The sequence below is a fragment of the Bombyx mandarina genome, chromosome A1 (genome assembly GCF_030267445.1).
Source record: "Bombyx mandarina strain Sakado chromosome A1, ASM3026744v2".
Lineage (NCBI taxonomy): Eukaryota > Metazoa > Arthropoda > Insecta > Lepidoptera > Bombycidae > Bombyx > Bombyx mandarina.
The window spans coordinates 12,508,049-12,533,930 of NC_143234.1; the positions used below are offsets into that span (position 1 = coordinate 12,508,049).

The following is a 25,882-nucleotide window of genomic DNA, read 5'->3' on the forward strand; positions in this document are numbered from 1 at the left end:
AAAAAACGTTATAGTGAGCCAACCTTAACATATAGACATATGATGTCGCGGACTTTTTTTTATGTATAATTAAAATTAAATCTTTAAAAGGGGAACAATAGATATTTTAAAGGGGAACAATTCTGTCATAGATTATTTTAGCGAAACTTTAACCGTTTCTGCAGCGCACGCAGCGGAAGCTCTCAAACCATTTTGAAACATTATTTATTGGTGCTCCGCTTGCATTGGTCTTAGCGTGATCGTATATAGCCTATAGCCTTCCTCGATAAATGGGCTATCTAACATGAACGAATTTTTCAAATCGGACCAGTAGTTCCTGAGATTAGTGCGTTCAAACAAACAAACTCTTCAGCTTTATAATATTAGTTAAGATCTAAATTAAGAAATATCTGTTTATCCCAAATTTTCAATTATAATTACAAATAAATTTTCAGTATTGCATTAAACTCGAAGACTGGGCTCCCAATTAAGCTTTAGCTATTTATTATATCCAGTAAATACTTTTTTTTATTATTATTCTTTTATTCAGACTAGTGGTCGCAGGGCGGTCGAAGATAATTCACTGACGTTTTGAATGTTAACGAGCTTCCATTGATTGCATAGTGGAGGGATTAAAGCGATTAAATCGAAGGACTAAATCAGTATTTGTACATCATCCACTACATTTTCATTCCACATTCACTCCATTTTCACTCAATACTCAATGCCGTTGTAACTATACTTAAGACCTTAGAACTTGTATCTCAAGGTGGGTGGCGCATTTATGTTGTAAATGTCTATGGTCCAGTAACCACTTAACACCAGGTGGGCTGTGAGCTCGCCCACCCATCTAAGCAATAAAAAAAAAAATGCCCTTTTCATTAACTCCGATAATTTTTACAGTGTAGTAAGCTGAATAGTTACTGTATTTGTAGCACGCGCAGATTATACAGTCATTTATTTTTATACAACTAAGATATTGCTCGTTTCTTGTAACCTTATAACTTTTATACGTTAACTTGTATATGGCGCAATGTGAATGCCACCACCCTCCATTAGAAACAAGGTCAACTTGTAACTTCATTAAATTGCGACTATCAAACGAAACACTATGACATATCCTTTTTCAAACGAGACTTGTGGAGAGTACTTAACGGTAGGCAGCGGCTTGGCCCCGCCCCTGGCATTGCCGAAGTCCATGGGCGACGGTAACCACTCGCCATCAGGTAGGCCGTATGCTCGTCTGCCTACAAGGGCTATAAAAAAAAAAGCGTGACTGCTTGGCCCCAAACATAGGCAGGATCATGTTACGTGTCCGCGTGGGCTCAAAATACACCCTACCAATACTAAGACGCATTGTTTTTGTTCCTTAATAATTAAAAACGTTCCCATTCACGCGAATAGGTAATAAGAATATAGTAGTATACACATCAAAGACATATTCGGTTTCACAATCTCTGATAGAATTAAAAATCGCAGTACAGTCTCACACGAATTCGTGCCGTTAGTTATGTGAGGTATTTCAGCGGGCGAAACCCACCGAATTCGTGCGTTCCCAAGTGATCGTATATTGTTCTGATATATAACCCTTGTTTTGTACTCCTTAGCATTGCGTTTAAGGCGTTCGAAAATCCTTTGGGGTTCTACATTATTATGGATATTCTAACGCCGAAAGCTAAAAAAAAGCGAACAATATAGTCTATACGTGTTTTTGTTTTGTCTACATTCTCTTATATGAGAAATGTTTCATTGGAATTTATTTCGGAATGCGACCGTTATGCTTCACCCAACTTGCAGCTTTTTTTTTGTTTAGATGGGTGGACGAGCTCACAGCCCACCTGGTGTTAAAGGGTCACTGGAGCCCATACACAACTACAACGTAAATGCGCCACCCACCTTGAGACATGAGTTGTAAGGTCTCAGTATAGTTACAACGGCTGCCCCGCCCTTCAGACCGAAACGCATTACTGCTTTACGGCAGAAATAGGCAGGGTGGTGGTACTTACCCGTGCGGACTCACAAGAGGTCCTACCACCAGATTGTCGACCCTCATACTGTGGAAGTCTCAGTCTTTATATACCTTCTACCTTTAGGGCGTTGATGACACTTCCAACCTATTGTAGTGAATCAGGCATGTTCGCCGATGCACATCCTGATGACTATATCGCGATAATGCGCAAAAAGTGGCATCCATTATGCGTAGAGTAGGACGAAGCACCAACCACGTCTTGAGGATATTAGCAGGATTGAATGAAGTTGATATATTATTTACTTAAATACTAACATAGTTATTTGTAATGCTAACACGCTATGAGACTATGATGTCTCGAAATAATAGATTTTTATTTATTATTTATTATTATTTATTGCAAATCAGTTATCCCACTCTTCAAGCGGGCTCCTGGTCCGTCGACCGAGGGAACTGGCGGTCCGGCGTCCGGTCCGGCGTCTGTGGGACGGCGGGATGGATGTAATATGCTCTGCGTAAGCCCTGTCTCGCCGTCTCAGTAGCTCCGATTGGGCTTCGGCCCGGTCCGGGGTAGAGCACCGGTTGTGAGCGGCAGTAGTTCTTAGTGAGGTTCAAGTCCCACATACCCCGCCCGCCGTGCGGGTGGGGATCTGGCGATTTTCTCCTGTGCAAAAAAAAAGGAAAATCCCACTCTTCAAACCGGAACACGTGTCACGGTATCACACACTGTCATTCGGCTCCAAAGTAAAATTTCTTGTGATGTGAGTACCAGAGACTTACGTACATCTATATATTAATACGTGAATCAAAAACTTTGTATCCCTTTTTACGAAAATTGGGCGGACGGAGGAGTATGAAATTTACCACACTTATAGAGAATATAGAGAAGAAGTGCACAATGCTAATATTTTTTTTAAATAATGCATAAAAAATACATTAAATCAATAAAGAAAACATTACACACCACATACCGTGTATTGACGCACACACGCATACATACTATTTCTTTATTGTCAAACTTTTGTTCTTGACGTCTGTGGTCAAACTGAGAAAAGATTAAATATTGTTTGTCTTTATTGAATTTTTTTTATAGTGTAGCCTTGCGAAATTTGTGATTATAGTATGTGTACAAACTTACAATTGCAATTAATTATAGTCGAATTTCGACTACTACGGGACCTCTAGTAGATAATAAACAACCAGACAAAGAGCAAACAGACCTGTTCATCACAAGTATGTTTTGCTCGACGCGGGAATCGAACCCATGACCCTTGGGGCAAAAGTCGGGACCTCTAATTTCTCCACCACCGAGTCAGTCAAAATTGGTTGGTTTAGTTTTTATAGCACGATTTTATGTCTACGTGGTTAGGGTACATATTACAAGAAGGAATAAGGATGCCTTGCGTGACTTGAACCGTGGCATGATTCGTTGCAGCTAACAGTATTCCCTCGCTAAAAAGCCTTCGAGGATTTTAACAGCACGGGTTGCCCGTCAGCATTGATAGACATCGTACGATGGAGTCGAGAGCTCGTCCTTCGTTTGGAGGTGGGGGCGCGCGATTTCTGTAACTAGAGGCGGCTCGTAAATCCTGCTGCGCAATAAAGGAAACATATTTTTCGTATATTTTATTAAAATTTTGATGGATTATAATGCTCATTCACTTCTCCTTGCATCGATAATCCTCAATGCTGAGGGTCATGGTCTCCTCTGATAACTTTCTCTTGATTTTTTTGTTGTTTAGATGTGTGGACGAGCTCACAGCCCACCTGGTGTAAAGTGGTTACCGGAACCCATAGATATCTACAACGTAAATGCGCCCCCCACCTTAAGATATAAGTTCTAAGGTCTCAGTATAGTTACAACGACTGCCCCACCCTTCAAGCCGAAACGTATTACTGCTTCACGGCAGAAATAGACGCGGTGGTGGTACCTACCCGTGCGGACTCACCCGAGGTCCTACAACCAGTAATTACGCAAATTATACTTTTGCGGGTTTGATTTTTATTACACGATGTTATTCCTTCACCGTGGAAGTCAATCGTGAACATTTGTTATTTACGTATTACATTAGAAAAATTGGTACCCGCCTGGGGGATTCGAACATCGTTGCATCGCTAGATACAAATGCACCGGACGTCTTATCCTTTGGGCCACGACGACTACTACTGGATTATTATGCGCCACTCCTGCCTATCCTCGGCTGTAACGATAACAACTTAGACTGAAGTGTTGAGAGCGGACCTTCCTTCTGGTTCGACCTTCACAACAATATAGAAACATTGTAAGTGAAATATTTATTGCAGAGCCTCGTACGGTTCGGTGCTGACCATCGTCGCGTTCTCCCTGGAGCGCTACCTAGCTATCTGCCACCCGCTCCACTTGTACGCGATGGCTGGACTGCGCCGCGCCCTCAGGGTGGTGGCCGCCCTGTGGCTGCTGTCCTTTGTCGCGGCAGCTCCGTTCGCGTCTTATACCACAGTCAGCTACCACGATTACCCTCCAGGTACGAGAAAACGAAAACTAATTACAACGAGCGTTGAAAATTGTGTCATAATCAAAAAAGATGTGTGGTGTCGTGGGGCACCGGATAGGAACGAAGTTCCTTATTATAAAAATGTTAATTTTAAGTTCTATTCGAGGTATAAAGAAAATAAAACTGGAGGTTTCGCAATAAACCCACGGTCATTCGGTAACGTGCGAACTTATTGTGGTACACTTCATTCACGCTTGTTTGCATAAGAGTTAGTGTATTGCGCAAACGAACGCTCTGAGATCGTGGTCAATGAATGATAAAAAAATATGTTATTTTTTGTACGTTATTACAAAGTTAAGTCGTACACTGTGTACATTACTAAAAAAAGTGCGTGCGTACAAAGTAGACATGTCAGAAGTGAAACTTTTTTGGCGAACTAATTCCTAAGTCTTGCTTATATTTATACAAATCTAAAACTTTAGATTTCCGAGACTTAGAGGAAGGGAAAAAGGAAGATATGTTCCCGCCAAAAGTCTGTCAAATGTCAATCTCAAACCTTAGTGTTGACAGTCACATTATGTTTAGATTTCTAAATTGTAAATGACTAATATTTTGCCAATTGAATTGACTAATTTAATTTCATGCTATTTGATTAATGTTCCAAATTCTTTTCATTTCATTTCAATTCCTATTAACATTTTTCACAAAAAAAATATAAAATATTAGGCTGTATGGTATGATGCATTTGCCTTTCCAGTTGGAAAAATACAACAACTACTACTACTGACATTTGACAAGTACTTAATTTCAAAAGTAGTTTGATGTCACTTCCGTTGCATACCTGCGTGACGTTCTGTAAAAATCTTACCCTCATGCGCCTAAAGAAGTTTCACTTCAATAAAAATCTTACGTTACGGACGTTTTTTCCCGGTTAGAGTACCCCTCCGCATCGTCCCATAAGGAACTTTGTTCCAAAATAATTAACGTTACTATTAGCTCTATCTCCATCGAACTTTTCATCCAAAACTAACAAAAAATTAATAGGCTGACACTTGGCCTCGTTTTTTTTTGTAAAATATAATAATATTTTGTAGCGAGTAGACAAGTACTCCCACACAATTAAACGCAGCTCTACATCATGTGCCACCTACATCATCTCACCTGACGTTTCAGATTCATTCGCGAAACAGCTGCTCTTGAGCTGTTAGGTGTCCTTTCGAGGCGCTCGGGCAGCTGTTAGCAAGTCCCACCCCTTTGGGCTGAGTCTTTGCTCGCCCACCTGTCCTGGTAAAACTGGAAAGGCCTTCGAGCTACCAGTAATCCTTTCTTCATAATCAAAAACTTGACGTTTCGTACCAGCCCGTATTATTGTCAATTAGTTATTGCGTTGTGTTTATATTCATTCAGTGTGCTTTGTAAAATTGACCCTGATTAATACAAGAAAATAAAACCTCGCCAATGTTGATCTTCCGCCCGAATTGCAAGTGGCTGAACGCTAGTTACTGGTTGTAGGACCTCTTGTGAGTCCACCACCCTGCCTATTTCTGCCGTGAAGCAGTAATGCGTTTCGGGTTTGAAGGGTGGGGCAGCCGTTGTAACTATACTGAGACCTTCGAACTTATCTCAAGGTATGTGGCGTATTTACGTTGTAGATGTCTATAGGCTCCAGTAACCACTTAACACCAGGTGGGTTGTGAGCTCGTCCACCCATCTAAGCAATAAATAGTACAACCAGCCACTTTAATTGTGATATTTTGGACCACTTTAAATGCGGAGTTTCAATAAAGCCCTTAGTTAATTTTAATGTAGGTATATCCCTTCAGCTGTCGAAGAAATCCGCGGAGCTTGTCGAGCTAAGCCAACATTAAATAAGAAGTTTTCCTTAATAAGAAGTTTTGTCGAGATGGGCGGGATCACGGCCCATCTAATATCTCTAGACACGAGGCCCAATAGACATCATTACTTTGAGAAATGAGACTGAAGTCGAAATTTTACATAGCGATAATCCTCTGCACGGCATTGGAAAGTCATAGACATAATCAAAACTAGTTCTTTTACAATTTAATCTCGCCTCTTTTTCGGTGTTATTCGACGCTTGAATATTGTGATACGCACTGTCTTTTTTATTGCAAATCTAGTATCTTAAGTCGTATCTAAGCGAGAACGAACACTGTAAAGTATTCTAAAAGTTGGAAATAATATAGTAGCAGTATAGTAGTCGTCCTAGGGTGCCACAGGTATACAGGTCCCTCACAAGTTGTCTCCCCTTCACCTTATCTTGCGTTTGCTCCTTAACATCGCTGCAGATCAGGCCGGCATCATCACCATAATATAATAACAATTAAAAACGCAACATTTAGCCGTAAGAGCATCGTGGACTCAGATTGAAGGGAGTTCTTTTATGAGCGCTGATGGCCGTGAACGACAGTGACCACTTACCATCCGAGCTGTACGCTCGTCTGCCTCCAAAGCTAAAATACTAATAAAATATCCCCTTTTCTCAAAACAGAGCACATCTTTGCATCAGGTTCATGCTGGGGTACACATAACAGTTTATCATCAGGTGGTCACTAAGCCCGTGTAAGAGTTATCAAAAGATTATTTTTGTACAGGTTCCGGAAACGCTTCTCTAGAGTCAGCATTCTGCGCGATGCTGGAAGTACCCTCGTGGTACCTCTACGAACTGAGCAGCCTCCTGTTCTTCATCCTCCCTGGGCTGATAATACTCTGTCTTTACGTCAGGATGGGACTCCGGATCAGGTATGTTATGGGGTACGTATCTATCTTCTACCTACCTCTACTTCTCTACCTATTTCTACCTTAATGGGTAATAATTCTTTGTTTCTAGTTTATAATTACAGTAACAGCGGTTTATTCACGGGCTAGATGTTCCGTAAATATGCCGCGAATACAGGAGCATATGGAAAATCGCGTTTACAAAGGATATTCAGTCACTGGTGGTAGGACCTCTTGGGAGTCCGCACGGGTAGGTACCACCACCCCGCCTATTTCAGCCGTGAAGCAGTAATGCGTTTCGGTTCGAAGGGTGGGGTAGCCGTTGTAACTATACTGAGATCTTAGAACTTATATCTCGAGGTGAGTGGAGCATTTACGTTGTAGATGTCTATGGGCTCCAGCAACCACTTAACACCAGGTGGGCTGTGAGCTCGCCATCCATCTAAGCAATAAAAAATAAAAAAAAGTTGGATACTTGATTCCATTCCAGATTTTCCAGATTCCAGATTCCACTATGTGAATCGTTTTTATCAATTTATATGTACCGATTTTCCGATTAGATTCGCGAGTAATTAAATCTTTAGCCGCGAATATAGGAATTCGGTTGCATTTTTTTAATCCGCGATTAGTGGAAACGCGAATGTAGGAAATGCAAATAAGGTATGAGGTAAGTACTTAACGGTAGGCAGCGGCTTGGCTCTGCCCCTGAGATTGCTGACGTCCATGGGCGACGGTAACCACTTATCATCAGGTCGGCCGTATGCTCGTCTGCCTATAAGGGCAATAAAAAAAATAAGGAGCTTTTACTGTGCCTATGTAAATTTATAATAATATGTATAAAAACGTGTATGTTTGAATGTCTTTTTGTCTTCCTCCTCATTGAATCAAATCAATTAAAAAAAAATTATTCAACATAAATGAAAGTACATCCTTGTTGAACGTCAAATTCACGTCAATAGCATCGTGTTCCTCAGTCCTGAGGGTCTTGACCTTTTATTCAGACTATGTTCCTCCACTGTTTCCTGTTCTCTGCGCAGTGGGTAGCGACATTTCGTGTTACTTAAACAAGCAAAGGATTTTAATGAAGTTTCATACAATCCATCCACAGTGCGTTTCCAGAGGTCTTTTTTGCCACGTACCATCCGGCTATGGAATGAGCTCCCTTTCACGGTGCTTCCCGAGCGCTATGACATGTCTTTCTTTAAATGAGGCTTGTGGAGAGTATTAAGCGGTAGGCAGCGGCTTGGCTCTGCTCCTGGCATTACTGAAGTCCATGGGCGACAGTAACCACTCACCATCGGGTGGGCCGTATGCTCGTTTGCCTACAAGGGCAATAAAAAAAAAAACAAAAAAACAAGCATATTTAATAGACTTGCTCAATATAGGATACTTCTTTATAATGGTAAGTCACAAGACCCGAGCAACTAATGATTCATTGATGTGTTAAATGAGACAAGTATATTTTTTTATTAATTTTACTAACAATTTTTTTTTATTGCCTTTGTAGGCAGACGGGCCTACGGCCCACCTGATGGTGAGTGGTTACCGTCGCCCATGGACTTCAGCAATGCCAAGGGCAGAACCAAGCCGCTGCCTACCGCTTAAATTAGTTGGGACTACGATTTTATAGTTAGGCATCTATAGTTAAAAACAAAGAGAATGATTAAAAATCCTCTGAAGCACTATAGAGACTTATTGAAACTTTTAGATTTTAATTTGAGTGTGCACTAGACACTTGTAATTTAAGCGAACAAAATATCATTTTTCATTTAAAATAAACGTAATTATCTAATTGTTATAAAATTGTTTACGAACTATTCGCTTATGAAAAGTTAATCAAAGTTTAAAACGCGCGAAACGTGTGGGAGCTTTTGTGGGATTTTGTTGTTTCGGCGCCGTTATAAAATTTTAAATGACATTCTTAAAAACGCAACACACACTTACCAGCTTTTACTTTTAAAACTAATTTATTTGAGGATTCTGTGTTTTCGTGGTTTCATCACTTAACCTCTCCCCAGTGCGCATCAAAATTTATTATGGCACCACCAGTCCAAAGTCCGCTCAGCGGACTTTCCACGTAATGCGCATATGTGCATGTCAATTAATTTTGTCTATGATGTGTTGAGTCCGCTGAGCGGACTTTGCGCTGGCTAGGTTTTTTCGGTCTAGGTTTAGAAAAACGTGATTTTCTCAAAATTTAATTGGAATTATTCAAAATTCCAACTAGATTTATAATTCCAATAAGATTTCTTTATGTAATTTGTTAGACTACACTTGACCTTGAATTATATTGCAACTGTTCTATGAGAAATATAATCGGTTACCTAAATCTTATCTTTTGTTTTCCATTTATTAAAAAATAAAGACCTTGCTGGATGTAAAATTATATATTTTTTGTACAATACTAAGTGTTTGATAAAATAAAAACCAAATGGCTTAAGTTCCAATACATTTTTTTTATACTGCACATGTTGTGAAACACTGTTTGAAATTGCCACCAACTAAATCAACGATCTTGAAAAATTTTTGTACCACAGACCAAACAAATTTTATGTAATAAGGCGAACCTATTCATGCTTAGTCGATTTTGAAAGTACTTTAGAACGAGAACTCTAGTAAAATAATGTAATAGCCCTTAATATAGGAAGTCCGCTGAGCGGACGCGGCACTGTTGCCGCCACTGGCCGCGTCTTTGAAGTCCTTTGAGCGGACGGGTCACTGTTGATAGATAAATGTGATTTGACATTTCACGTATCTGTGGAGTCCGCTCAGAGGACTCCGCACTGGGGAGAGGTTAAGTTAAGCTTATTATCAGATAACATATAGAATATCTACCATTAAAATACGTTATCAATGCCAATCTATACTAATATTATAAAGAGGAAAGATTTGTTTGTTTGTTTGTTTCGAATAGGCTCCGAAACTACTGGACCGATTTGAAAAATTCTTTTTCCATTAGAAGCCGACATTGTCCCTGATGAACATAGGCTACTTTTTTATTTATTTTTTTATTATTTTTTTTGGTTTCATTTGTGTTTTAATGTTTCCGAAGCGAAGCGAGGGCGGGTCGCTATATTATTATAAGTCTTTAGCCTTTTACTGGTGGTAGGACGTCTTGTGAGTCCGCACGGGTAGGTCCCACCATCCTGCCAATTTTATCCGTAAGGCAGTAATGCGTTTCGGTTTGAAGGTTGAAGCAGCCGTTGTACTGTAAAAACTGAGACCTTAAAAACTCATGTCTCGACGTGGGTGGCGGCATTTACGTTGTAGATGTCTATGGGCTCCGGTAACCACTTAACATCAGGTGGGCCGTTTATATAAACGTACATAAGTATGTATGTTAATCTCTGGTATCCATAGGACAACGGGAACCCTAATTCGGGATCCAATGACCGTGCGTGATTTGTTTCCAACTATTTATATTTACATTAATAACTAGCTGAGTCCCGCGATGCTACCCGCGGTTATTGTCGTACCGCGGGTGATGCCGCGGGGTGAAGCTAGTCTAAAAAAGTAGCTTAAGTTACTCCTTATATCATCAGCTACCTATTAGTGAAAGTCCCGTTAAAATCGGTCCAGCCTTTCCAGAGATTAGCCGAAACAAACTGACAGACAGACAGACGGACAAAAATTGTACAAAATGTTTTTTCCCCTACCTACGCCGAAAGTTCGGTTTTTCTCCCGCTGTACAGGGAAGAAAGTGAAACTTTTTCTCCCTGGGTACTGACAAGTACCTACGCATGCGCGTTAGTGTCTACGTCTGCTCTCACGCACCTAAAATTCTCCGCCATTGTTGTGCTCAAGTAATTTGCAATATTGTGTTTAGCGTAAAAGTGAAATAAACCAAAGGCAATAAAATTTCCTGCCGCCCTGCTCCCCCCCGCCAGGACTGCGCCCTTGGACCTCGGCTCGGTACTCCACGAACTGTCGGCCTGATAGGAGAAAAAATAGTATGTGCATCGCGGGAAAAAAGTAGGACATCGCATCCCGCGTGTTGAGCCGAAGGCGAGGGTGGCAATTTTGCACGCGGGAGGAAATGTCCTACTTTTCTCCCTTGGTGCACAAGGTAATAATTTTGGTGTATGAACCGTATATATATATTCATATGCATGTAGTAAAAAGCGGTTATCTCAATATTACAAACGGACACTCCAATTTTATTTATACGTATAGATTATAGATATCAATCCTGAAGTGTCAATAGCAATTGTGTGTATTTATAATAGCTTCACCGCAGTCGCACAGACGAAGCGTTGATAAACTTTTCAATGTTTTTTTTTATTATTTTTTTATTGCCCTTGTAGTCATACGAGCATACGGCCCACCTGATGGTGAGTGGTTACCGTCGCCCATGGACTTCAGCAATGCCAGGGGCAGAGCCAAGCCGCTGCCTACCGCTCAATACTCTCCACAAGTCTCGTTTGAAGAAGGACATGTCATAGCGCTCGGGAAACACCGTGGAGGGGAGCTCATTCAATAGCCTCAATTTCTTATACATGTCTTGTAAATTGTACACATTGTGAAATAGCTGTACATATCTTGTAGTTTTGATAGATGATTGATGACTTGAAGACTGCACGAGTGAGCTCATAACAAAAAATTTGATAAGAAAAAACAAGTCGAAAAGAAAACATCACTTTAACAGTCAATTTAACATCTAGAAATGAATAAAAGATATACAAAAAACTAGAAAGGAGGGCTTACGCCGTAATTTTTTTGTTGTTAATATTTTCAAAGTTTAATCTTCTGTTTAGTTAAATATTGTTCTTATAATAATTCTGTATTTTTCTTTATTGCTGTACCATTTGTTTTATTTATCATTTGTTTTTTTTCTGTTTTTATGTTCTTAATATATTAAAGCAAGCGAAAAAAATAAAAAAATGCAACATCACCCAAAGACTAGTTTTTTTTTATATTGCTTAGATAGATGGACGAGTTCACGGCCCACCTGGTGTTAAGTGGTTATAGAACCCCATAGACATCTACAATGTATTTTTTTTTATTGGTAAGATGGGTGGACGAGCTCACAGCCCACCTGGTGTTAAATGGTTACCGGAGCCCATAGACATCTACACCATAAATGCGCCACCCACCTTGAGATATGTGTTCTTAGGTCTCAGTATAGTTACAACGGCTGCCCCACCCTTCAAACCGAAACGCATTACTGCTTCACGGCAGAAATAGGCAGGACGGTAGTACCTATCAGTGCGAACTCATAATACGTCCTACCACCAGTACTATTGTACTGTATGATGTATTACTAGAATGAGCCCGCTAGCATAGGTACCACCACTCGAAACTAATCCTGCGACAAAATGATAACTGTTACACAATACAACGGACACATCAAGTAGACAAATATAGCAGTACATCTAGTTTTTTTCATATCATTTGTGTCGCACCCACATCACGAGAACAACCACATTGAGACATAAAATTGAAGTCTCAATTCCATTGTATAAGTGCTAACCCACCCACAAACACATAAACATAAATCAATAATTATTGTCATTTGAATTTTAAATATTTATGGATATAGACATAGCCTACCTTCCGGTTAGTAAAAAAATCTAGCTTGGATCTAGCCTAGATCTTTTTTTTTTTTGTTGCTTAGATGGTTAGACGAGCTCACAGCACACCTGGTGTTAAGTTGTTACTGGAGCCCATAGACATCTACAACGTAAATGCGCCACCCACCTTGAGATATAAGTTCTAAAATCTCAGTATAGTTACAACGGCTGCCCTACCTTTCAGACCGAAACGCATTACTGCTTCACGGCAGAAATAGGCAGGGCGGTGGTACCTACCCGCGCGGACTCACAAAAGGTCCTACCACCAGTAATATTAGTAAGTAGTAAGATCTAGCATCAAAGGGTCCGGACACGCCACTCCAACAATTTCAAGCTGCTTCGAACTATCCGCTAACTCAATCATAGTTACACTATGCTCCCTTTGATATCTCCTGCTCAAACTATTCCAACTTTCTGAATCAGATTACCTCATAATTTTATGTACAGTAGGACGTAATGTAAGCTTACGCGGAAATCTGCTATCTTGGGCGTTTTACAGTTTAACTTTTTTCAGTTTATTTTGACATTTGAAGTCGTCGTGGCCTAACGGATAAGACGTCCGGTGCATTCGTGTTGAGCGATGCACCTGTATTCGAATCCCAGGCGGGTACCAATTTTTCTAATGAAATACGTACTCAACAAATGTTTACGATTGACTTCCACGGTGAAGGAATAACATCGTGTAATAAAAGTGAAACCCGCAAAATTATAATTTGCGTAATTACTGGTGTTAGGACCTCTTGTGAGTCCGCGTGGGTAGGTATCACCGCCCTGCCTATTTCTGCCGTGAAGCAGTAATGCGTTTCGGTTTTCGAGGGTGGGACAGCCGTTGTAACTATACTGTGATCTTAGAACTTATATCTCAAGGTGGGTGGCGCATTTACGTTGTAGATGTCCGTGGGCTCCAGTAACCACTTAACACCAGGTGGGCTGTGAGCTCGTCCACCCAGCAAAGCAATAAAAAAAAAGCATAAAATTTTTTTTTTTACAAACTAGTACTTACTTCCAAGGAACTTTTTCTCTAATCCCTTAATTTCTTCAATGTGAGCCCTGTTCGTAATTAAGTATAATTTTTGGGTGTAAAATACTTTGTTCAGGGTAAAATACCTTCATCACGTTAATTAAAAAGCTAAAAAGCTTGCTTATTTCCGGCAGTTTCACGTAGGTTGTTCAATTATTTAACCTCGTTTAATCAAAGTTGAAACCGCAAAAGTTCGAAGTCAGCGTAATATCTGGTTGAAGGGTTTGTTGCGGGCCTGCCCGGCTGAGTCCCGGGATCCTGCCTGCTTCTGTCACGAAGCAGTCATGCGTTTCGATTCGAATAATTAGATGACATTAAACTATACAATCATAAGAGATGATTGAGAGAGATATAATGAGTAAGCGGGTTTAAATCCGTCGCAAAGTCGCTGGCCTGCTGTAAATACAAGATTTATTTTTTGTCTGTGCAGTAAATACAATTAAAAATAATTTGTCTGGTGGTATTATGACCGACCATCTGTCCGGAGCGGGCTCTCGTCATGCCGACATGAGTACTTAAGGCTCAGTTTTAACAGTACAACGGCTGCCTTACCTTTCAAACCGAAATGCATTACTGCTTCACAGCCGAAATAGGCAGGGTGGTGGGACCTACCCGTGCGGACTCACAAACAAACTGAAACAAATGTAAGCAACACTTTTTGAGGATATCGGCTCAAGTGGCATTCAATGCAGGTACCCCGTTTACTGGTGGTAGGACCTCTTGTGAGTCCGCGCGAGTAGGTACCACCACCCTGCCTATTTCTGCCGTGAAGCAGTAATGCGTTTCGGTTTGAAGGGTGGGGCAGCCGTTGCAACTATACTGAGACCTTAGAACTTATATCTCAAGGTGGGTGGCGCATTTACGTTCTAGATGTCTATGGGCTCCAGTAACCACTTAATATCAGGTGGGCTGTGAGCTCGTCCACCCATCTAAGCAATAAAAAAAAAAAGACGTCCTGCCACCAGTAAAGTCCAGTAAATTGCAGTGCGAGTCTTATCTTACTTTCATATTTCTATTTTGGATAGAGGTCTGGCTTTAAAGACAATTATTTAGTCTCGTAGGTGAAAATCTATCATTTTAGATACATTACTAGCTGACCCGGCAAACGTTGTTTTGCCATATATAAGATTTCTAGGGAATTTCTAGTGTAGAAAAAAAAAATAACTTATTGTAAGTGTGTAAGGATGTGGTAAATGAGTGAAAGATGAAGGAATATATAATAAAAATAACAAAACCTCATTCAACCACATAATACCTCATTATAACAAAAAAAAAAGTCCAAATAAAAAAAATATGTTAGGGGTGGACAACCCTAATCACTTAGGGGTATGAAAAATAGATAGTAGCCGATTCTCAGGCTTACTGAATATGCATAAAAAATTTCATGAGAATCAGTCAAGCGGTTTCAGAGGAGTATAGGAACGAACATTGTGACACGAGAATTTTATATATTAGATATCCCCAATAAACGTAAGATTACATATTGCAAACATACATATTATTATATTGAGTTGTTAGGTACTAAAGAACTAGTACGTACCGACGAAATATGTTTGTCACGAACGAATGACTTCGCAAGTTGTAACTCGTGTATGTACACATTATTGGATTCATATTCTGATTTCTGAGAGTTCTTTGTGTACAATTAATTTTATTTTTATTATTAATTTACTGGTGGTAGGACCTGTTGTGAGTCCGCGCGGGTAGGTACCACCGCCCTGCCTATTTCTGCCGTGAAGCAGTAATGCGTTTCGGTTTGAAGGGTGGCGCAGCCGTTGTAACTATACTGAGACCTTACAACTTATATCTCAAGGTGGGTGGCGCATTTACGTTGTAGATGTCTATGGGCTCCAGTAACCACTTAACACCAGGTGGGCTGTGAGCTCGTCCACCGATCTAAGCAATAAAAATTACAAAGTACTATAGCGTAGTACTACTTAGTACTAGTACTGTTCATTGACCGAACTTAATTCAATCGATTTTTAAATTATTGTATTAAAATCGCTGTCTTTTTTAATGTTAAAATGAAAAATAATCTTCTTCTTCTCTGTATATAAAAATGAATTGCTGTTCGTTAGTCTCGCTAAAACTCGAGAACGGCTGGACCGATTTGGTTAATTTTGGTCTTGAATTACTTGTCGAAGTCCAGAGAAGGTTTAAAAGGTAGAAAAATATGAAAATGCTCGTAATTAAATAAAAATAACGATTTTGTTTTTCCTTTGATGTGTCCCCCGTCGGACGGGTTTCTTTTGTTTGTTTTATTTAAAAGTTTAGATCTTTTATTTATCGATTGAAGTACTACGAAGTCTACCGGGTCAGCTAGTAATTACTAAAAATCGCGACGCTTATAATCGTCCCAAATTAAAACTTTCTACTTCTAATCTTAGATGGTTGAACGAGCTCACGGCCCTTCCGGTCTTAAGTGGTTACTGGAAACCATAGACGTCGATAACGTAAATGCCCACCACCTTAAAACATGATCTCTAAGTCTGATTTTTACAAAACAACGGCTCCCTCACTCTTCAACCCGTAATGCATTACGGTAAAAATAAGTAGGGTGTTGGCACCTACCCGTGTGGGCTCACATGACACTTGACCACCACTAAATATCTATGCGACCGATCAATCAACCAAAAACAATTGAGAATCAAAATTCTATAAAGAGAATTAAACTAAAAATTTCCTATTTTGTAGTCGCGACTTCAAAAAATATATTATGAATACCATCAGTTGTATTTGTCTTCCGGAACGATGTAAGGGATCTCTGATGTGCTGCTATATAAAATACGTCGAAATGATGACTCCATATAAAGTTGTACGTAGTAAATTGCAGACGTAGTAAGTAAAAATATTAGAATCTATAAAATCATAAAAAATCTCCTTTAGAATTTTAAATTTATAGCTTCAACAGTTTCATTTAATCTCATTCTTTTAGAAGAGAATTTTGTCTGAACGAATCTTATTTGATGACTCCGATTACGTATTCGCATTCATTAAAACATGGAAAAAAATACGGCCTATTTTAAATCGATCCAAACGGACGTGCCTCTGCATGAGAAAGGAATGTTTCTGCAAAGGGATTAGTTTTAAAAATCCTTCGCGATCGGCGAAACGGCGTCTAGTTTAAAAGCGACAGCGGATTTCGAATTCGGAGTGTTCCGAGGTGGGCACAATCTCGGACGATGCGGTCCTTAACTACTGCGAAGAGATGGCATTCGCTAGTTTCGCTCTAGAGATGTGGTGCCGGAGAAGAATGCTCCGGGTCTCGTGGACTGGGTTTTGAATGAACACTTCAAGCAGCGTCTGTTTTGAACAGTACCGTCTACCGGATGGTAGCTTTCTTCGGACATTTCTTTTTTTTATTTTTTATTGTGAGTGGTTACCGTCGCCCATGGACTTCATCAATGCCAGGGGCAAATTATAATTTTACGGGTCTGATTTTGAAGTGAAAACTTCTTTAGAATCGTTGTGATTTCAAACCGGATGCAACGGAAAAAAACGACAGGTAAGAGACACAAATACAAAGAATGAGACAGAAATATACATACTATTTAATACAGCGCCATCTGTGAGATTTTTTAATACTAACGTGTGTATGAAAGCTCTTGTAGTGAATTTTAATTTAGGATTATACGTGAAATTAAAATATCAATTCACAGAGGGCGCTACCTTACAATTATTTACTAATGACAAAATTTTACATATACTTAAGACGTTTAGGATAATTGTATTTTAATTTTGGAAGGTTTCACTTCTACCACGTGTGAATTGCACACATTTTGTTTTTTTATTACACGATGTTATTCCTTCATCGTGGAAATCAATCGTGAAGATCTCTTAAGTATGTACGTATTTCATTAGAAAAATTGGTACCCGCTTGTTGGATTCGAACACCGGTGCATCGCTACATACGAATGCACCGGACGTCTTATCCTTTAGGCCACGACGAATATAAATTTATACTTTCTTCTTATACGACTCCTTCGTTGTAGAAGTAGTAGTTCGTATTTACTTAGAAATGATTGGTACTTGACGTAGAGTTTAAATATCGGCGTGGTCGAATAACTTAAAGCTATAATATGGTGTGTGTTCCCAGTTAAGCCACGAACGCTTAAAGTCTATCTACTTTTTTTATTGCTTAGATGGGTGGAAGTGCTCACGGCCCGCCTAGTGGTTATTGGAGTCCATACACAACGTAAATGCCGCCACTGACCTTGAGACATGAGTTCTAAGGTCTCAGTATAGTTACAATGGTTGTCCCACCCTTCGAACCGAAACGCATTACTGCTTCACGGCAGAAATAGGCAGGATGGTGGTAACTACCCGTGCGGACTCACAAGACAACCTAACACAAGTAATTACGCAAATTATATTTTTGCGGGTTTGATTTTTAATTGGGGCTACTTATACGCTGTGGTTATTATTGTTACACGCTGGGGTTCGGGATAAATAAAATTCTACCGAAGTATAAATTAGAACTGTATTAGCACTTAGAACACTCACAAACACTTTAAATTCTTAATTCACTTCTTCCGCTTCGCTTCAGGTGACCCGTTCGCTGATTCGCTTCGAGTAGTCCCGATTACTAACTGACTGCGTGTCATCTCTGCAACGCTTTTACAGTCGATACGACATCCCTAGAACCATCGAGAATATTCCTCACAAGTCGAGTATTTTCAATGTGTGTTTCCGCTATCTGACAATAGATAGCGTTGTACATCTCGAGAATTCTAGATGTTACTAGATCATTTGATATTCGTTTTGGCTATTCGGCGATAGATGGCGTTCCTCTTACCGGTGTAACATTTTTTAGCATCGAGTAGAGCGAGACCTACTTATTCTTCATAATAACGATCGGCTCTTGTCCTTGGTCAATGATGCGAAATTGTTCCCAGGTCCACGCATACCAGTAAGCCGGGCAGCCCAGGCACTTTGAACGGTGTCAACGGCAGTGTCCATGGAGAAGCAAGACAAGCGCAGTCCAAAAAAACCATCATCAGAATGTTGGGTAAGCAAAAAAATTCGCTCTATTATTCTTAAACAGTTGAATAGATCTTTTACAGAACAAAAAAACGTTTATTTGCCCAAATTTCAATGAATTCGTTTGCGAATACAAGTGTTTCTTTCCCGGGCAATTACCTGACTATTCTATTCAGACTATTCAGAAGATTTAAGAACAATGCTAAAGCAGCGCTTCTTAATTGGTTCGTTTACAATAATCAGCATTGAATTTTTATGTGCCACAATTGAAACTACTTTTAGGATTGAATTTCTCGTATTTAATGCCATTATAAGCGGTAGCCAGCGGCTTGGCTCTGCCCCTAGCATTGCTGAAGTCCATGGGCGACGGTAACCACTCACCATCAGGTGGGCCGTATGTTCGTCTGCCTACAAGGGCAATAAAAATATATATAGATATATATATTGTAACTTTACTTGAGACCTTAGAACTTATATCTCAAGGTGGGTTGCGCATTTACGTTGTGGATGTCTACGGGCTCTAGTAACCACTTAATTCCAGGAGAGCTGTGAGCTCGTCCACCCATCTAAGCAATAAAAAAAGATATAATATATACTTCTGGCGTTTCGAACACGTGACAGTTGTACACAAACAGAATAAAAAAATTGAAGCCGTAAGATATCAGGTAGAATGTAGTGAAGATGTTTGACATCGAGAGTCGAAGGAAGCTTTACGCGGCACAAAATACAGATGGAACCGAGGCACGTCTCTCCGGAAGTACCAACCCAGAATGAATAGCCACTCATATATTACCGAGTGCTGGACCTGTGGAGTTGTGTATACCTGATCCTCCCAGAGACAGAACTTGGAAAGGGCAAGGAGTACCCTCAGAGTAATTGATGATTACCTTACCTAAACTGTCAAACCCAAAAAGTAACTCATCCATACAAATTCTACCACACAGGAACTGTGCTGCCTGGTTTTGATTAAGATATCAAATACAAAAAATACTATACATAGAATAGGTAACTAATAAATACTAAAATGAACCAAAATCGGCAGGGTTATGCTTTTGTTAAATAAAAACCATGCTATGTTAATTATCATAGGATGAGGAATCTGTCAAAAACTGGAATCGTACAAAAGAACACTCAAGATAATCTTGATTATATTGTCCCGAATACATAAATAAAGTCCCGAAATTGTCCCGAATACATAGATTAAGTTCCGAATTAGACAATTCGAACTGTCGATCCACTGAGCAGTCTTCCCTATGTCATTTCCTATTTCACATTAATTAAAATATCTATTCCGAAATTTGAATGACAACTTTTTTTTAAATAAAATTTCTATTTATTATTTTAAATTAATATTCCTTAATCTTTCAATTATTATTCTTACCACCACGCAGCGTTAAATATCAGAAGCGACTTCCAACTTCATACTGCGGTGAGCGGGGATAAACCTAATTTTAAATCGAGATTACACTGCGCCTTAATTCTAAGTAGACAAAAAAAGACAAACATAAATCTTATCTCTTTAGTACATAAAAAGGCACAAGTAGCAACCCTAGAATCCTCTTAATTAAGAGGGCTGTTTGATGTCTCTGATTCCGAAACACACCCCAACTTGACAATACGAATACCACCCCCCACAAGGATTATCCATTTGTGGAATAACATCGCGGTCATATGGCGGAAGGGTCAAATTATATATTTTGTGTTGCCGAGATAAGGCATTGTAAACAATCTCTTTGTATGTTCTCTCAGAAAGCTCTCATCTGGTGGGCCTAATTGTCTATAGCTTTAGAGATCGCTATTAGCATCAGAAACAAGATTAATAAATTAACGACTTATCTATCTTAACTTATCTATATTATATTATTATTAAAAGAAGAATTATCAAAGTTCGATTTAATGAAATACTAGATTCCCTGTGCAAGTAAGTGAGCTCACGGGGCTCTAACCTGACGAATTTGCTAACTCTAGCCCTAGCAAGACCAGTGCTTCACAGAATCTCGCCGGATCGGAATCGTGATCCACTGAGAAGGTCCGGCGAGAAACTCAACGGGCCTAATAATTCAAATCGCAGTCGCAAATTTATGCGTATTTCAATCCTAATCTATAACCGTATATTAGAGGAAGTGTGAAAGTAGCCCCGGTAAGCAACAAATTAAAGAGCGGACGGTTAGCGTGGTATGGACATGTCATGCGTAGAGAGAAGATGCACGTGACTAGGAGATGTATGGAAATGGTAGTGCAAGGTAGAGGAGGATGAGGTCGACCGAAGAAGAAATGGATGGAGTGTGTGAATGACGATATGAGAGAGAGAGGGGTGAGTGTTGAGATGACGGCTGATAGAAGAGAATGGAAGAGAAAAATCAGCTGTACCGACCCCACCTAGCGGGATGAGGTGGAGAAAAAGAAGAAGAACCTATATCTGTCACGAAAAAGTCACGCTTTCCGGCTTAGAGAATGAGACAACCGCTATATTATATAATTAAGACTACAACCCCATATCTCTAGGTGACTGGCGATATCATATTGTGATTTCTGTGTTCTAAGCTTGGTGATATAAATTTCCATACCGTCAATTTCCATAGATATCGCTATGATGTCAACAAATTTAAACCACTCTACTCAGCAAACTTATGAAAGGCCACTAGCTTTGTCAACTCAAGTCTCGACAAATTCGTGCGTCGGGGATGTTTGCGAATGCGCGAATAGATAGCTTCGCAGCAATCATTCGTTAACGAATTGCTTCCCTGGTTCGCCGCGTGCGGGTCAGTCGCAATAGTTACCTGCGCCTGTTTGCCTCGCGGATGGATCTGGACTGCCCAATAATGGATGGATAATAACTGGATACGTGTTTACTGGTGGTAGGACCCCTCGTGAGTCCGCACGGGTAGGTACCATCGTTCCGCCTATTTCTGCCGTGAAGCAGTAATGCGTTTCGGTTTGAAGGGCAGGGCAGCCGTTGTAACTATACTGAGATCTTAGAACTTATATCTCAAGGTGTGTGGCGCATTTACGTTGTAGATGTCTATGGGCTCCAGTAACCACTTAACACCAGGTGGGCTGTGAGCTCGTCCACTCATCTATGGAATAAAAAAAATTAAAAAAAACGTGTGCATGTTGAGCACTCTGGATCCAAACCTTTTAGGTTAAGGTAGTTTTGATGTTAATATTAAGTTTTTGTTTTATTCCGAGATTGTAGTTTTGTTTTTATATAATTCTGTTAAAGTATATGAAATGTTAATAATTGTAATATGAATGCAAAATCTGTAATAAACGAAAAAAAATATTGCCCAAAGTGAATACATAAAACTTAAAATAGGCAAGGTATTCGCCTGTGCTAGCTCACTGCAGGCCCAACAATTACTTAGTAAGGATCGTCATCCAACCTGGCGTGTGGAATAGTTGGATTCCGATCCGGCCCAATAGAAACAGCTGTTTAAGACTTATACAAATCATCACTAATTAAGCCCTCTTCATTTCCCTAGCGGCAGTGGTGATCGCATTCTTCGTCTGCTGGGCTCCGTTCCATTTCCAGAGGCTGTTCTACATCTACGGTACCGGCGCTTCTCATTACCACATCATCAACGAATACCTGTTTTACGTGGCCGGTGCTTTTTATTACGTCTCTGCTACCGTCAATCCGATCTTATACAACGTGATGAGCCATAGGTGAGTTTACGGGAAGTTGTGTTTGCTAAATTTTTTTATTGCTTAAATTGTCGGACAAGCTCACAGCCCACCTGGTGTTAAGTGGTTACTGGAGCCCATAGACATCTACAATGTAAATGCGCCACCCACCTTGAGATATAAGTTCTAAGATCTCAGTATAGTTATAACGGCTGCCCTACCCTTCAAACCATACGCATAACGGGTCCATAATAATGTATGGTGCGCGATATTGTTGTGCTATGAGCTATATACTATACGCTATTATATGATGCCTGCGCCACAGACACATTAACTTTTTTAGAGTCGTGTCAATAAATCACTGTGATTCCAAAGAAAAGCCCAACTGAAATAAATATTTGATATAGTTACTGGTTCACAATCCGCACATTTTCAAGGAATTGTTTATTTATGTAGGTATCGTTGAATATTCTATTAGTTTTGCTATGTGAATTTGTTTAAATCATTTCGTATCTGTATTTCACATGTGAGTTTCAATGTGTTTTTTTTTGCAGATTTCCACGTCTGTTCCATTGGCACATAACCTAATTTTTTTTTTTTTTTCTTATTGCTTAGATGAGTGGACGAGCTCACAGCCCACCTGGTGTTAAGTGATTACTGGAGCCCACAGACAACTACAACGTAAATACGCCACCCATCTTGAGATATAAGGTCTCAAGTATAGTTACAACGGCTGCCCCACCCTTCTAACCGAAACGCATTGCTGTTTCACCGCAGAAATAGGCCGTACTTACCCGTGTGGACTCATAAGAGGTCCTACCACCAGTAATGCACAGTGAATTCAAAAAGCCCATTACTGAACATCACCCCTCTGTTTCAGATACCGAATAGCCTTCAAAGAGACTCTCTTCTGCAAGAAAGCAACTCGGATAAGGAGCAAATACATCGAACAGTCCAGTACCAGGGAGACAGTGGTGCACAACGGTAGGAGGACCAGATCGAAATACCGGAATGAGAGGAAAAACTGCAGCTATTACGTCACCGAAACCAGTCTTTGCAGCGAGTGGAAGAAAGACTTCTACCAACAGAAGAAGATGCATGTTTTGTACAAGGAAAGGTCCGGCTCGGAATTGTGCAGTGAAAATGAAGCTAGTCAACTCATGTTTGGTTATTTGCCTGGAGAGGAGAACGATGACACTTAAATATTATTTTGGGGAGGGAAGTAAGATTAATGTCACCAGTGTAGGGTTGCGATCTTAAAAAAATATTGGTTACTACACAAGGGGGTCGCGGGTTCGAATCCCGCCAAGAGAAGATATTTGTATGATAAATATAAAATGTCTTTTCAGGGTTATGGATATATATTAAATATATTTATGTGTATAATAAAAATCTTACATTTATTTCCGATATCTGGTACCTGTAACACAAGTTCTTTACGAACTTAGCACGGGACCAGCTAACGTGGCGTGATTGTTAGTTTTGGGGATAAGCGACGAAAGGGAAGATCTTCTACCGAGCGGGTGATATTGCTCGGTAGACCGACGGTCCGAATGTTGTTGTTCGGAACTTGTATATATGCGCTTTATCTTGAAAATGTCGTAAGCGAGATTCAGGCATCTGTCAATTATCTTGCGTTGTATGATGGCTACCCGCCACAAGTTAATATTTATTTATTTATTTAAATATTACTTTAGGTCCGAAGATGCTGAGTTGAGTTCGTCGAAAAATAATAAATTTTAACACTATTTGAGTTCTTAATTCATGATTGTTTTACTACAATGCATTCAGATCGCAGTTTTCTCAACGCTCGTATGAAGAGATCATAAACTTCTAAATACAAAATGACTATGTGTAGCCGTAGATCTAAAGGGGATAAAAAAAATTATTGCTTAGATGAGTGGACGAGCTCACAGCCCACCTGGTGTTAAGTGGTTACTGGAGCCCATAGACATCTATGACGTAAATGCGTTTGGAACCTCTGGGTCTGCGGAGGGACTTCGGATCCCTCTGTATTTTGTACCGTATGTTCCATGGGGAGTGCTCTGAGGAATTGTTCGAGATGATACCGGCATCTCGTTTTTACCATCGCACCGCCCGCCACCGGAGTAGAGTTCATCCATACTACCTGGAGCCACTGCGGTCATCCACAGTGCGTTTCCAGAGATCTTTTTTGCCACGTACCATCCGGCTATGGAATGAGCTCCCCTCCACGGTGTTTCCCGAGCGATATGACATGTCCTTCTTCAAACGAGGCTTGTGGAGAGTATTAAGCGGTAGGCAGCGGCTTGGCTCTGCCCCTGGCATTGCTGAAGTCCATGAGCGACGGTAACCTCTCACCATCAGGTGGGCCGTATGCTCGTATGTCTACAAGGGCAATAAAAAAAAAAGTTAGAACGGCTACCCCACCCTTCAAACCGAAACGCATTACTACTTCACGGCAGAAATAGGCGGGGTGGTGGTACTTACCCGTGCGGACTCACAAGATCTCTCATATGAATGCTTTAATCAAACGGGTTTACGGCAAATATAATTTATTACATAGTATTTTAACTAGTATCTATTTAATATGGTAACAAAGTTTCCAGACTGGCACTTGTATACTAGAGGGTCTGGTCTGAATTCAGGAACCTAATTTTATAGACACCGTGCTTATTCATGTTTTGAACCGAATGAATTTTTTTTTTATTGCTTAGATGTATGGACGAGCTCACAGCCCACCTGGTGTTAAGTGGTTACTGGAGCCCATAGACATCTACAACGTAAATGCGCCACACACCTTGAGATATAGTTATAAGGTCTCAGTATAGTCACAACGGCTGCCCCACCCTTCAAACCGAAACGCATTACTGCTTCACGACAGAAATAGGCGGGGCGGTGGTACCTACCCGTGCGGACTCACAAGAGGTCCTACCACCAGTAATGAATTCTTACAACTGAATGTACATGTCAATAAATCGAATTGGCGCGTTTGTTACAATGCAGTTTGGAGGTATACGACAAAGGGAAGATTTTCCACTGAGCCGGTGATATTGCTCGGTAGACCGACGGTCCGAATGTTTTTTTTTTTATGGTTGAAGGATTACTGGTGGCCCGGAGGCCTTTCCAGTTTCACCAGGACAGGTGGGCGAGCAAAGGCTCAGCCAGGAAGGGTGGGGTTTGCTAACAGCTGTCCGAGCGCCCCCGAAGGAGACCTAACAACTCAAGAGTAACTGCATCGCGAATGTTGTTGTTCGGAACTTGTGTATATGTAAGGTTATCTTGAAAATGTCGTAAGCGAGATTCAGGCATCTGCCAACTTATCTTGTGTTGTATGTTGACTACCCGCCACAGTAGAAACCGGCTACTCAATGGTATTTCTATATTAATAAACTTCTAAACATAAATATGTCTACATTAAAATAAGTAGGTACGTTATGAAAAATTATGGCGATAGTTCCGTTGAAAGGAACAAAAAATTTATCGAGTAGTATTTGCATAAAAATAATTTTCGGTGTAACGCTAGTCTGGAGTTAAGCGAAAATTAAAG

The 25,882-nt window shown here is 40.2% G+C and overlaps 1 protein-coding gene across 2 annotated transcripts in view; it reads left to right on the top strand.

Moving 5' to 3' along the window:
• The window catches only part of NGR-A27 (neuropeptide receptor A27), a 66,695-nt gene extending 42,680 nt beyond the window's left edge, over positions 1-24,015 (top strand). Inside the window, exons 3-7 of one of the 2 annotated variants that reach the window (XM_089739505.1) lie at positions 4,253-4,452; positions 7,035-7,194; positions 18,645-18,757; positions 22,212-22,395; positions 23,234-24,015. In XM_089739505.1, the coding sequence (XP_089595631.1) occupies positions 4,253-4,452; positions 7,035-7,194; positions 18,645-18,757; positions 22,212-22,395; positions 23,234-23,555 (979 nt within the window). In that variant the 3' untranslated portion in view covers positions 23,556-24,015. The remainder of the gene's footprint in view (positions 1-4,252; positions 4,453-7,034; positions 7,195-18,644; positions 18,758-22,211; positions 22,396-23,233) is intronic. The other variant, XM_028179810.2, reaches the window with a different exon arrangement.
• Positions 24,016-25,882: the final 1,867 nt, after the last annotated feature.